The 13,454-nt window shown below is 48.5% G+C and overlaps 1 protein-coding gene and 1 non-coding gene across 5 annotated transcripts in view; both read right to left on the bottom strand.

Moving 5' to 3' along the window:
* TBL3 (transducin beta like 3) overlaps positions 1-11,827 on the bottom strand; it is a 53,961-nt gene extending 42,134 nt beyond the window's left edge. Inside the window, exon 1 of one of the 4 annotated variants that reach the window (XM_034420669.2) lies at positions 11,385-11,827. In XM_034420669.2, the coding sequence (XP_034276560.1) occupies positions 11,385-11,422 (38 nt within the window). In that variant the 5' untranslated portion in view covers positions 11,423-11,827. Of the gene's footprint in view, positions 1-10,433; positions 11,296-11,384 lie in introns of those variants that run through there. The other 3 variants (XM_034420671.3, XM_034420673.2, XM_034420670.2) reach the window with 3 other exon arrangements.
* A 1,428-nt stretch (positions 11,828-13,255) lies between these two features.
* LOC117667412 (small nucleolar RNA ACA64) lies at positions 13,256-13,385 on the bottom strand. Its single transcript, XR_004592034.1, has one exon. It is a non-coding gene; the product is annotated as a small nucleolar RNA ACA64 (small nucleolar RNA).
* Between the last annotated feature and the right edge of the window lie 69 nt (positions 13,386-13,454).

Raw genomic sequence — 13,454 nt, 5'->3', positions numbered from 1 at the left:
GTAGTCCGAACGGCATGACCTGGAACTGATAGCTTCCCAAGGGACAATTGAATGTTGTTTTCCACTCATCCCCTGGTTTGATTCGTATCCTATAATACGCTTCGCGTAGGTCGAGTTTCGTAAAGATACGACCGGTGGCTAGGGCAGCTAACAGGTCCTTCATTAAGGGAAGTGGATAGAGGGGCTCCACACACACTGCATTGAGACCTCTGAAGTCAACGCATAAGCGTAAACCCCCGTCTTTCTTCCCACGAAACAGGACAGGGGCAGCCATCTTTGATCGACTAGGTGTGATAAAACCCCGGGCCAAGTTCTTGTCTATATATTTCCGTAATTCTTTTAGTTCGGGTTGTGTCATTGAATACATCCGGGGCTTGGGTAGCTTCGCCCCGGGTATTAACTCAATACTGCAATCCGTAGGCCGGTGAGGGGGCAGGGTCTCACATTCCTCCTCACTAAAGACTCTGGCGAGATCCCTATACACATCAGGATACGTCGTGTCTACTGGTGGGCTCTCTGCTTCTATTCCCCCTGCTGGCTCCTTTTCCTCCTTGGTAGGGGGAGGTCCCAACGGTAATCGAAGTTTGCGAAAACCCCCTTCCCACCATATCGTAGGAGCCCACTTGTCCAACCATGCTAATCCTAAAATCACTGGTTCTAACATTTTCTCCACTATAATAAACCGAATAGTTTCGGTGTGCTCCCCAATATCGAGGTGCACCTTTTCTGTTATATGAGTCACTGGTGCCCCTCCCAGCAATGAACCATCCATTTGTTCAAAGGTAATAGGGGTTCTCAACCGCACAACCCGCAGCCCAAGTTCGTCAACTATCGCCCTACGAATTAAACAACGAGTACACCCTGAGTCAATCAATGCCTCATATCGGCGTCCAGTGGTGGCCCGTGGGTTTCGGAGTACGACTGGTACCACAAAAGGTCGGATGGGGTCGCTCACCATCGGGTCATGTGGGTCCTCATCGTCGTCATCACTATCCCCAGCCACAATCGGGAACTTTTCCGCCACCACTTTCTTAGTATCTGTAGCCAGGGGATCCCTCTCCATACAGGATGTTTGAGTCATTTGGGACCGTTCGGATGTTGGTCGGCCTCTGCCTCTCAACACAGCTCTAGGAGGGGGGTTTTGGTCCAAGTTACGGGGCATGGGATGAGGACAGTCGGCTGCTCGATGACCAAGGCGATTACATCTGAAGCAACGAAACGCAGGCCGCTGGATCCTTTCCCCCAAGCCGGAGCCAGCATTCGGTTTAGTCTCCTTGGGTGTTTGTGTGCGTTCTGCTGGTCGTTTTCCTTGACTTGCAACCCCTTCACCCCGTATACGGAATTCTCGGAGACCGACGTCCAATTCGATGGCTGCCTTGTACCACACACTCAACTTGGGGGGCAAGCCCCGGTACACGCAGGCTTGCCGTAAATCACGGTCTAGTCCTTTATGGAATTGGTGCACCAGAAGACGTTCTGGCCACCCCACCAACCGAGCCGCAATCTTTCGGAACTCCTGTACATATTCCTTTGCTGGTACGCCCCGTTGCTTAAGCGCAAACAAATCCCCCTCTGCAACCTGGGCGCTTGTTTCGTCTTCAAATCTGGCACGAAGAGCCTCCAGAAATCGTCCCAGGTCCACGAGTTCCCTTGCATGTTTAGCATGGAGGCCTGCCACCCACTCAGCTGCTTCTCCCGTCAGGACCCCTGTAACAGCAACCACCATAGCCCACTGGGAGGGATACCACTGTCCATATTGGTCCATATGGCTTATCACCTGGCTTAAGAAAATAGCCACTCGTTCAGGGTTTCCGTCAAAGGAAGTCTGCAGGGCAGGTGGTCCCCAAACGGCCTGCGGGACCCACAGCCCCGGCGGGGGCCCCGGAGGCCAAGGCATGGGGCCTGGGGTCCTCGCTGCTCCAGTCGCTCTCCTGTCCTGCCTAGGTTGGTCCCTCGTCGCCCCGCGACCCCCAACAGGTAAGCCCCCTGCCAATTGCGTTGGTTGGGGCTCAGGACCGGCTCCAAGGTCTCCCGACGAGGCACCTTGGTCTTGTTCTGGAGGGGGTTGGTCCATGGATCGTCTAGAGGTCCGCTCCATCCTCAATTTAGGACTTGTGAGCCGGAACTGGGTCTCCGAAGCGGTCACCCCTGTATCCTGCCAAGAAGAACCTGGAGGCTCCAGCCCTGCAACCCAGGGCTGCCAGGATGGGGCGTCACGAAATCCAGATTCCCCAAAACGCTCACGTAGCGTATCCATGGTGCTGGGACCGGATGAGGCAGGATACCCCCAATCCCCTTCATCCTCCTCAGTCCATCGCCTCTCCCTCCAGCCCTGGAAAGATGCTCCCAAGCGAGGGGATGTTGGCATCCGTGGCCCGAGGAGAACAGAGCTGTGCCACCAATCCCCCGTCCGAGCCCGTTGTCCTGGAAAACTCTCCTCCTCCGGTCGGGGCGGGGCGCTCTTGGGTTGCTTGACTTTTGGTTTCACTGCCAACTGTTCCACACTCTCCTTCACCTCCTCTATCAGTGGTTCCTCCCCCTCCACATCTCCACCACACTCCTGCTCTTCCAAGGCCGTCCCTTCTGCCATATCCCCCTTTGCTGCAAAGCCACAGGGACTCCTCACCTCTTGCGAAAAAGAACCAAGCGCTGACTTTCTCTCGGCTTGTCGTTCGTTCAGAACTGCGATAGGAAATAATCACCAGTAACACACAGAGAATCAGGGTTTACTTTGGCAATGATAAGCTTGCAGTCAAAAGTAAAGTACAAGTCGGTGTTTTGGTTCAAAGTCAGCGCTGGGTGTAATCACACCACAGCGCTATTTAACAAAAACTCAGCCCCTTAAACATACATCCGGTGATTATCAATCAAGCACCCCCCACTCCCTTAACAGTAACAGCTGCGAGCAGCGAGGACAGCAGAATCGGAGAGGCCCAGCAACGTCATCAATCATTGCCCTGAATGCTGCTATCCAGGAACTGTTTGTGTGTTCTCTGCGGCTGCTTATCTCCACTCCTTCGTCTCCCACACACCCCATCGATGGCGAGCTCCGGCAGGACTCGACACCCCTCCCCCCTCACAGCCACACATGAAACAAACAGTGCATAACATCTCAGATAGGATCCTCACCAAAGCCGAAACCAATGTCCTTTCCAAAGGATTCAACTTTGCAGTCGCTCCCAAACACATCCCCACTGAAACCATTATATGCGGAGTTGAAACCAGCCTGACCAAAATCAACCCCGATGATGCTAACAGAATCAGACTGGTAAGAGCCTTGGTAGTACAGTGGTTTAATGCACCCTGTTATTAACACAGCTGCCTGCAATTTCTGCAGGTTCGAATCTTACCAGGCTCAAGGTTGACTCAGCCTTCCATCCTTTCTAAGGTAGGTTAAATGAGGACCCAGTTTGTGGGGGCAATAAGCTGACTTTGTATAAAAAATATACAAAAGTATGAAGGCTATTGCTTAATGCATTGTAAGCCGCCCTGAGTCTCCGGAGAAGGGCGGCATATAAATCAAATTAAAAAAACAAAACAAAAAAAAACACAACTCGAAATCACCAACATCCTCTGCACCAGCAAGCCACCCAAAAGCAACTTACCCAAAGAGGAACAGACAGCACTACTTAACCTGAAAGAAGACACCAGCATAATAATCCTACCAGCAGACAAGGGCAACGCCACGGTGGTTATGAACACATCTGACTACCAAACCAAATTAACCAACCTACTCCAAGACTCCACATACAAACCCCTAAACACAGATCCCACCACCTACCTGGAAAAAACCACTAGATCCAAAATAAAAGCCTCCCCCATCAGCGAAGAGATCCAGCAAAGAATCATTCCCAGAGAGAAATCATCCAGATGCCCTAAGCTCTATGGTCTCCCCAAGATACACAAAGAAGGAACCCCACTTAGACCCATAGTCAGCTCCATAGGCTCACCTCTACAAAACCTAGCCAAATTTCTCACCAAACAACTACAGCCCTATGCAGAATCCATCACCTCACACGTAAAAAACTCATTCCAGTTCATAGAGATTATAAAGAAACAAAACGTACAGCCCAGCGACCTACTCGTGAGCTTCGATGTCATATCCCTCTTCACCCAAGTGCCAATCAAAGAAGCCTTGACAGCTATCCAAAATAAATATAAGCCCCCCCAAGCACATCCTAGATCTGACCACTGCCTATCCAACACATACTTCATCTATAACGGACAAAAATAGAAACAAATAGAAGGAGCACCCATGGGATCACCCCTCTCACTTGTCATTGCAAACCTCTACATGGAACACTTTGAAACCCAGCTCTAGAAAAATCTGATCACAAACCCAAACTCTGGCTCAGATACATAGACGACACCTTCATAATCTGGCCACACGGGAAAGAAAAACTGGACAACTTCCTCACACACCTCAACAGCCTACACTCCAAAATACAGTTCACCATGGAAACAGAAGTTAACAACCAACTTCCCTTCCTGGATGTCTTAGTCTACAAGAAATCCAATGGCTTCCTAGGACACACCATCTACCAGAAGAAAACACACACAAACCGCTAGCTGCACACACTCTCACACCACCACCCAGCACAGATCAACTCCGTAGCCAAGACACTCATCTCCAGAACAAAACGCTTAGCTGACGAACAACACCTAAAAACTGAACTACACACTCTCACTAACGTACTAACATCCAACGGATTCCAAAGAAATAAGATTACCAACCTAATCCAAAAAGAAACCCCCACTAAAATCCAAGACAGAGAACAAGAAAACGGCAAAGCCCTCCTCCCATACATAAAAGGCACCACAGACAGAATCAGCAAGATCCTCCACAAACACAACATCAAGACAGCATTCTGCACAAACCAAAAAATATCCACCATCCTAAGAAACCCCAAAGACAAAATTGAGTTAGAAAATCAAGGAGTATATGAAATCCCATGCACCGCCTGCCCCACCACATACGTCGGACAAAGCAACAGAAGAATAAGTGCACGCATTGAAGAACACAAGAACTCAATCAGAAAAGAAGAACCAACTTCTTCCCTGGTCCAGCACCTTAGAGCCACAGGACATGAAATTGACTTTAAAAAGACCAGAACTATCGCCAAAACTGAACACTTTAACAACAGAATAATCAGAGAAGCCATCGAGATAGAAAAACACCCACACAGCATGAATAAACGAGATGATACCTCCCGCCTACCAGCCATTTGGAAACCCGCCCTTACTGACAAATGAGTCCCTAACACAAAGAATGACACCAGACCCCACTCACGAAAACCACACAGGATGGCACCACCACACATCCACGCAAAAAACAAACCCAAATCCACACCGATGAGGCACGACCACAAACCAGAAGCCAGACCACAGCTGCATCATTAGCCACTTTAAACCCCTCCAATCCATACATGAAGCAAACTGACACCCATCATGAAGATGTGGCACGACCACGAAGGCGAAGCCAAACAACAGCAATGCAGCACACCAGCTCAAATCCCCCTGCAACTCAGACTAACCCAAGCACAACCAAGCCCCTACCTAAACAGAACACACCCCCATCCAATCAGAGCACAGCCAAACCCCCAACCAATCAGAACACACCTCCACCCAATCAGAACACAGTCAAGCTTCCACCCAATCAGTTCACACCCCTACTGGCAGTTAAAAGGAAGAAACAGCTGCGATCACACATTGCTCCTAGAAGCACGAAGCCGAGAACACCAGCCTGAAGATGACGAATGAGACTTCATCGAAACATTGCCAAGAAACCTCCAATTTTACTCAAGGAATTAACAAGGGAAAAAAGAGGAAAAATGAATTAATCAACCATTAGTCAAAAAATACGCGACATCCTTATCCAGGAAAAAAAATCCACTTACTAAACTATCTGATTGGACCAAGCTTGACCTTGAGTTAGACAACTTACTGCGATGGACACTATTGTGCCCACAGCACAACCCATCTATTTCCCTCCCCTCCCCGCCTTAAACAAATGTTTTAATTAAAACAAACAATAAGTAGGCAAACCATTAGGATTCAGGAGCTTTTAGTGGTTCACCACAAGTGACACAGAGATTGAATAAATAGCCTTCTTTGTCAGAAGTAACCTCAAATATATTTTTTTGGAAAATTTATATTGCTGCCTATTCGCTGATGGCGACTCAAGGCAGCTTACAAGAAATAAAATCACAATATCAAAGAAATAACAGTAACTAAAAATAAAAATAATAAAAAAACCCACCCCACCCACCCCCAACACACATTTAATGGGCTCCATCCCGCTCTGGATTCCCCAGGCCTGCTGGTAGAACCAGGTCTTCAGGGCCTTCTAAAAGAGTGTCAGAGTGGGGGCCAGTCTAACTTCCAGAGGGAGGGAGCTACCACAAGAAGGCCCTCCAGATGCATCTCCTTAGGGGAATGGGATGCATGACATTCCTTGCCTCCCCGCTCTAGTGGGTCAGCAAGTGGATGTGACCGGCAAGAGACAGTCCCTCAGATAACGTGGTCCTAAGCCATGAAGGCCTTCAAAGGTGACAACCAGCACCTTGAATTGCGTCCAAAAGCAAATCAGCAACCAATGCAGCTTCCACAATGACACATGTGCACACCGAGGTCTGCACAAAACCATGAGGGCCAATGCATTTTGCACCAACTGAAGCTTCCGGATGCTTTTCAAGGACAGCCCCATGTACAGCATGTTGCAATAGTCAAGCCTCTTGGTGACTAGGGCATTTTATTTTATTTTATTTTTATTTTTATTTGATTTATATGCCGCCCTTCTCCGGAGACTCAGGGCAGCTTACAATGCGTTAAGCAATAGCCTTCATACTTTTGTATATTTTTTATACAAAGTCAGCTTATTGCCCCCACAAACTGGGTCCTCATTTAACCTACCTTAGAAAGGATGGAAGGCTGAGTCAACCTTGAGCCTGGTAAGATTCGAACCTGCAGAAATTGCAGGCAGCTGTGTTAATAACAGGGTGCATTAAACCACTGTACTACCAAGGCTCCTATAGCTCCTATAGCTATATACCAAGGCATGAGTGACTGTGAGTAGGGATTGTTGGTCCAGGAAAGGGCGTAACTGGCGCACAACCCGCAGTTGCACAAAGACCCTCCTGGCCATGACTGCCACCTGCTCTTCGAGCAGGAGTCGTGAATCCGGGAGAGCCCCAATTACATACTGGATCTGTTTGGGGCAATGCCACCCCATCCAAGACCAAAGGTGGCAATTCTCCATGGACCAAAGAATCCCAAACCCAGAGCCTGCCAGGATTCAGTTGCTCCCCATCCAGCCCCTAACAGTCTCCAGGCACTGTGAGAGGGAGGTCATGGCATCCCTTAACTCAGTGTTTCCCAAACTTGACCCTTTGAAGATGTATGGACTTCAACTCCCAGAATTCCTCAACCAGGCATACTGGCTGGGGAATTCTGGGAGTTGAAGTCCATGCATCTTAAAATAGCCAAGTTTGGGAAACACTGCCTTAACTCATCACAAGATATGATATATGGCTGAGTATCATCAGCATACTGATAATATCTCAGTCCGTGGTGACGGATGATCTCACCCAATGGCTTCACGTGGATTTTGAACAGGAACAGAGAGGACCTGCACTACATATCGGACTTTAATACAATTGAATGTGTCCAGAAATATTTCACAAGAAGAGTCCTCCATTCCTCTGCTCGAAACAAAATACTTTATGCCACCAGACTTGAAATTCTGGGTTTAGAAAACTTAGAACTATGCCTTCTTCGGTATGAGCTAAGCGTAGCTCAAAAAAGCATCTGCTACAATATCCTGTCAATGACTACTTCAGCTTCAACCACAACAATACATGAGCACACAATAGAAACAAATTTAAAGTGAACCGCTCCAAACTCGATTGCAGAAAATATGACTTCAGCAACAGAGTGGTCAATGCCTGGAATGCACTACCTGACTCTGTGGTTTCATCCCAAACCCCACAAAACTTTAACCTTAAGACTGTCTACTGTTGACCTCACCCCATTCCTAAGAGGTCTGTAAGGGGCGTGCATAAGAGCACCAGCGTGCCTTCCGTCCCTGTCCTAATGTTTCCTCTATTTGTATCTATTTTATGTATCCCATCCATGTTTATACTTGGTTCTTGACAAATAAAAATAAATTAAAAAAATAAAATAAATAGAGAGGGACCTGCAAAGCAGTGTGCGAGGGCTAGATCTCTCACCTCCTATTAACACTGGCTGAGAGCAGCTACAGAGGAAAGAAGTGAACCAGGACAGCACAAAGCCTCCCACTCCCAACCCCATGGTCGATGGTATCCAAAGCCCCAAGAGGTCAAGTAGAGCAAGGATGGATGCACTATCCCACTCCCACCAGAGATCATCAAAAAGTGCAACCGGTGCCATTTCTCTCCCATATCCAGGCCTGAATCCTGACTGAATCTAGATAATCCGTTTCATCCAGAAACCTGTGGAGCTGCCGCACAATCACCTTCTCAACCACCTTCCCCAAAAAGATTGGAGACAGGTCAGAAATTATCCAACAGGGTGGAATACAGTAATGGCTTCTTGAGAAGAGGGCAGACCATAGCCTCATTAAAGTGCTGGGGCACTACCCCCTCCTGTAAGAAGTCCACCTGCCTGTCACCTCTCAGGAAGCTTTCACAAGTCTGAAGGGACACAGGTCTAAAACACAGGTGCTTGCACGCATACTCCCTAGAATCCTGTCTGCTTCCTCAGGAGCGACAGAGTCAAACCCTTCCCAGATAACATGGCAAGAACCTGCCCCAGGGGCCTACACCAGACCAGCAACCATGCCGGTATCTAACTGGGAACGGTCGAGCAATTTTGTCTTCCAGAAAAATCTGCAAATTCCTCAGCCTGTCCCCTTCAGGGGGACCTCAGCTTCCTCCTTCCATAGGAGGAGATGGTTCACCTTAAAGAGGGTCACTGGTCGATTATCTGCAGTCACAATTAGTGCGAAGAAGTATTTACACTTTGCTGCATGAGTCACCACCTGGTAGGCCTTAAAAGCAGCTCTTATCCGTGTTCGATTGAGTTCATCCCTTGGCTTCCACCAGCAACACTCTAGATGTCTCTTCATCAGTTTCATCCCTCTCAGTTCCTCTTTGTACCAAGGAGGACAGAGAGGTCTACGGGTGAGGAGAAGTCACATGGGCACAATCCTACCCAGAGCCTCAGTCACCTTCCTATTCCAAAGAGTGACTAAGAGCTAAGCCAGACTGCGCAACAGATCCGCAGTTATAACCCCCAGTTCCTTCTGGACATCCATCTGGTCCAGTAGTCGCCGGGGCCAGACCAATCTATTAAGACTTGCCTCTCTGCAGGGAGAGGTTACAGCTCTTGAGAAACTCATTGCCACCCGACTGTGATCTGACCATGACAGGAGAATCAAAGGCAAGTTCACCAATTCCAGATCACATAGGTACTGCTCTGACAAGAACACCAAATCGGATGTGTGGCCACTATTCCTAGTTGTGCCCTTGATAATCTGGGACAGGCCCATAGAAGTCATGGGTTCCACGAAATCCCTGGCTACCTCCAAACCCATCCCCACGAATGGCAGGTTGAAGTCTCCCAGAACTATAACCTGGGGAGCTTCACTGCCAGCCCTGCGGTGAAGTCCAGGAACCCAGGTAGGGAAGCTGCCACACAGCAGGGAGGCTGGTACAGCAGCAGCAATCCCACCTGATCCCTTCAGCTCAACCTAAGAAAAAGGGTCTCACAGCCAGGCACTTATACAGCAGTGTCCCTGGAGGCTGCCAGATTCTTTGATAACAACAGCCACACACACACACACACACAATCCTGAGGTCTAGGTGGTGCCATGCTCGATAACCCAGTGCGCACATTTCTGAGAAGGGAATACCTTCCTCTGGGCCTAGCCAGGTCTCGGTTATACAAGCCAGATCAGCTTTCTCTTCAAGAATCAAATCACCAATAAGGCTAGCCTTACTGCAGGCTTATCTGACATCTAACAGCCAATCTCAAAGAACACCAAGGACCCAACAATTACCAATATAGAAATGCCCTTTTATACGATTATAGCGAGGTCCCTTCTGAAACACTATGCTGTTCTGGACATTGCATTTAAAAGGTAGAAAAAGACAGCCAGGTTTACCAATAGGAATTCAATAATGTTGTTGGCCTAATTAGAAGTCATGGGATCAACAGCTCTTTGAAGACTATCTGCTAAGAGACAAAAAGGTGGGCCTCTTGGGAAAATGGTATCTGAAAACAGATTGTTGGACTAGATGTGGCTTGATCCAGTTAAGGCCCTGTTTTATAAATCTGTACAAATTGCTGAATGTGAGGTGATCCATTGAGGATAAATGGTAAGCAATTCAGCATAGTAAGAAAGAGGATTTTTCCTCCAAGATTCACGTCCCCTTTAAGAGATGGAAACTCACTTTGCCATCTGAGGCCAGTCAAAACTACCACATCTTAAACTGCCTCAGAAGGTGGTGGTGGGTGAAAATTATTATTTTCCTCGATACACCAGAGCCTATTCAACCATCACTGAAGAATACATTGGACAACCATTTGTCTGGAAGGGTCTCTTGCTCGGGCAGAAGGTTGGACTAGATGACCTCCAGGGTCCATCCCAACTCTGATATTCTGAACTCTCTCAGCAACCATTAAATTGGTCATTAAACCAAGTGAATATTTCCATCACCGGAAGCACGTTTCATGCCCGTTGATTTCTTTTTAATGGTAGCTGGTTAGTCACAGCCAAGCCACATTTCGCCTGTGTTTGTGGGTGTTTATATGAGGGTTCTCTCATCTGTGGTTCAGCGGGCTCCACAAAGGGTCCAAGCCGGGCTACTCTTCTGCGAGAGGGTCGAGCGCCGCTGCGACCAGGAGAAAGAAGCCAGCCCGGTTCCTCCTTTAGCAGCCCAGGAAGCCTTCAAAGGGGCTGTGCCGCCAAGTGCTCTGAGCTGCAGACGAAGATCTCCGAGTCAGGACGATCCAGCTCTTCTTGTCCGCATTACACAGCGCTGTGCCCCTCGCTCCTCCGGGAGGCTTCGCTTTCTCCTGGGATCGCCCAGAGGCCTCCCATCCAAGCATTCAGCAATCCCGGCTCTGCCTGGCTTCCCGAGCTGGGCTGGAGCCGCCACCGTCGGCCTGGGCTCCCTACTCGCTGGCTCTCTCGCAAGCCGCTTCTGGTGAGGAAAACCCTCTGCGGACGCTCGGTCCAACTAAGCACAGCCGGTGCCCAAGCCGAGCGCGCGCAGCCACCCAAAGGCCCCCAAACCGCAACGCGGTCGCTATGGCGACGGCGCACTTTCCTCCCCCCCCCGTCGACAACAGTCGCGGCTCCCGTGGCCCCCCTCCCCCCCCCGGCGCCTCCCTTTCCTCACTTGCTTTTCAAGTTAGCCGACGAGCTCGAGACCGCCATCCTCGAGCCCCGGCTCGGTCGCTCCGCGGTTCCAGTCCCCTCGCCTGGACGCCCGGAAGACCTCCACGTGCTTCCGGGAAAATGCGTCTACTTCCGGCGCGTCGCCGTGGCGCAAGCAAAGCATAGAGGGACGAAAACGTGGAGAGGGGCGCACTGAGGCGCGAAAGGGCAGCTTCCTGCTCCCTCTCGCAAGTCGCCCTTCGCGGAGGCGACACGGCAAGCGCAACTTCCCCAACACCGCCGGGAGCAGCAGGGCCGGCTGGTAGCGGTGGGGGGGGGGAGGTCCTTTTTCATTCGGAGGACCAATTCCTGGCAGACTCACGACTCTTCCGTTCCCTTTTTCCTGGCAGAGGGAGAGGTGGTGAGTTGCCATGGCTCCTTCCAGGGCTTGACTTGTGGGGTCCCTGGAAATCTCTTGAGCTTCTTTTCTTGCATAGGTGTCATTGCTCACCTGGGCAACGCCGTCAGTGCTACAAAGGAGCAGTTTGTTCTCGTTCTATACCCCATTGGCTTGCTTTGTCAGCATTGGTGGGAGGGTTCTTGGCGGCTCTTTGGTTGAACTGCTGGCCTGAGTTTCCATACTTCTTGGATTGGGGCATTGTTTACTGCTTGATTGTGGTCTAGTGTTAATCCCTTCCAGCACCGAGGTTACTTCACTGGGTAATGAAACCTCTGCAAGAAAACAACCAGTTCAACCCTGAACTACAAATATTCCCAGTGGCTTGACTTGTCAGACTGGCCTTCCGTCACAGAGTTTCTGGGTAACTGGGTTTCTAGCCCTAACCCATCCAAAGGCTAACCAGGGTTATCCCGATAAACTTTGCAAACCTAACCAATAGAGCTGAATATGCTTCTGATACATCTAGCTGGCTGTCCTTCAAATCAGTGGTTGAATATACATATGTATGCACACAAACACAAACCTTAATTGGAGGGGGAAAATGTATATCTTTTGCTGATAAGAGCCATGAGGCCACATCAAACCCCTCCCCCCCAACCTCAAGGCAGAAATGTTCTGGCCTACCCATTCTTGTAATTGAAAATTAATGGAAATAGGAGTTTTGCATCAGTTAGGCTTTGTTATTGTTCTTAATTTTCATAGTGAAGTGGAACATGGCAGCTGCTTGGCATACATACATTGGGATATTACATAAGCTCAAGAACTAGATAAATAATTCACAAACAAAACATATATACATCACAAAAATGTTTATTTTATAAATCAAAAAACCTTGCAAATGTTAAGTCTCCTCACAAATACATTTTCATTCCTTTGGAGGAAAGGCTATAGTTAATATAAAATCATATATATTCCTCTGCCAACTAATCAATATGCACAACAGCTTGGCACATCTAAATAGCAATAGCACTTAGACTTCACAGTGCTTTCCAGCCCTCTGTAAGGGGTTTACGGAGTCATCACATTGCCCCCAACAATCTGGGTCCTCATTTTATCAACCTCGGAAGGCTGAGTCAATGGTGGTCCATGAGAAAATTTGGTGGTCCACAGAAAAATTATTTGCATTTTTTATATTGCACTAAATACTATTTATCTTTTTTTAAAAAATCATATTACTGGTCCGTGGGATTTAAAATTATGAATGTAGTGGTCCCTGAGGTCCAAAAGGTTGGTGACCCCTGCTCTAAATGTTGAGTCTCCTCCAATAGTTGTGGGGAAGGGAACACACCTTCTTCCAGAGGTATGTAGTTAAGATCTTGCAGCATATACATCTTCAAAGTGTATCTTCCTCTGCAGCATCTGTTGAGAAAAATGTATGTTAGTATTTTGAATCTTAATTTTGAATCTTATTTCAACCATGTTGTATTTTCATGAGATATAGGAGCCTGGGTTTTATTGGCCAAAGACTGTGCTTAAGGCAATAAGCTTACTGCTCCTTTTTGCTTTGGGCACAGTTATCTTATCCAAGGCCACAAAGGAAGCCAAGGACTATTTTCAGACAGTGCCCTAAAACCCCAGAAGTCATAGTATTACAATGCAAAGCAGCTTCTTTTAACAGCTGAAAAGTTTCTA

This window comes from Pantherophis guttatus, chromosome 14 (assembly GCF_059756535.1).
Source record: "Pantherophis guttatus breed Tessera chromosome 14, ASM5975653v1, whole genome shotgun sequence".
Classification (NCBI taxonomy): domain Eukaryota; kingdom Metazoa; phylum Chordata; class Lepidosauria; order Squamata; family Colubridae; genus Pantherophis; species Pantherophis guttatus.
This window is presented reverse-complemented; position numbering and strand designations above follow the sequence as displayed.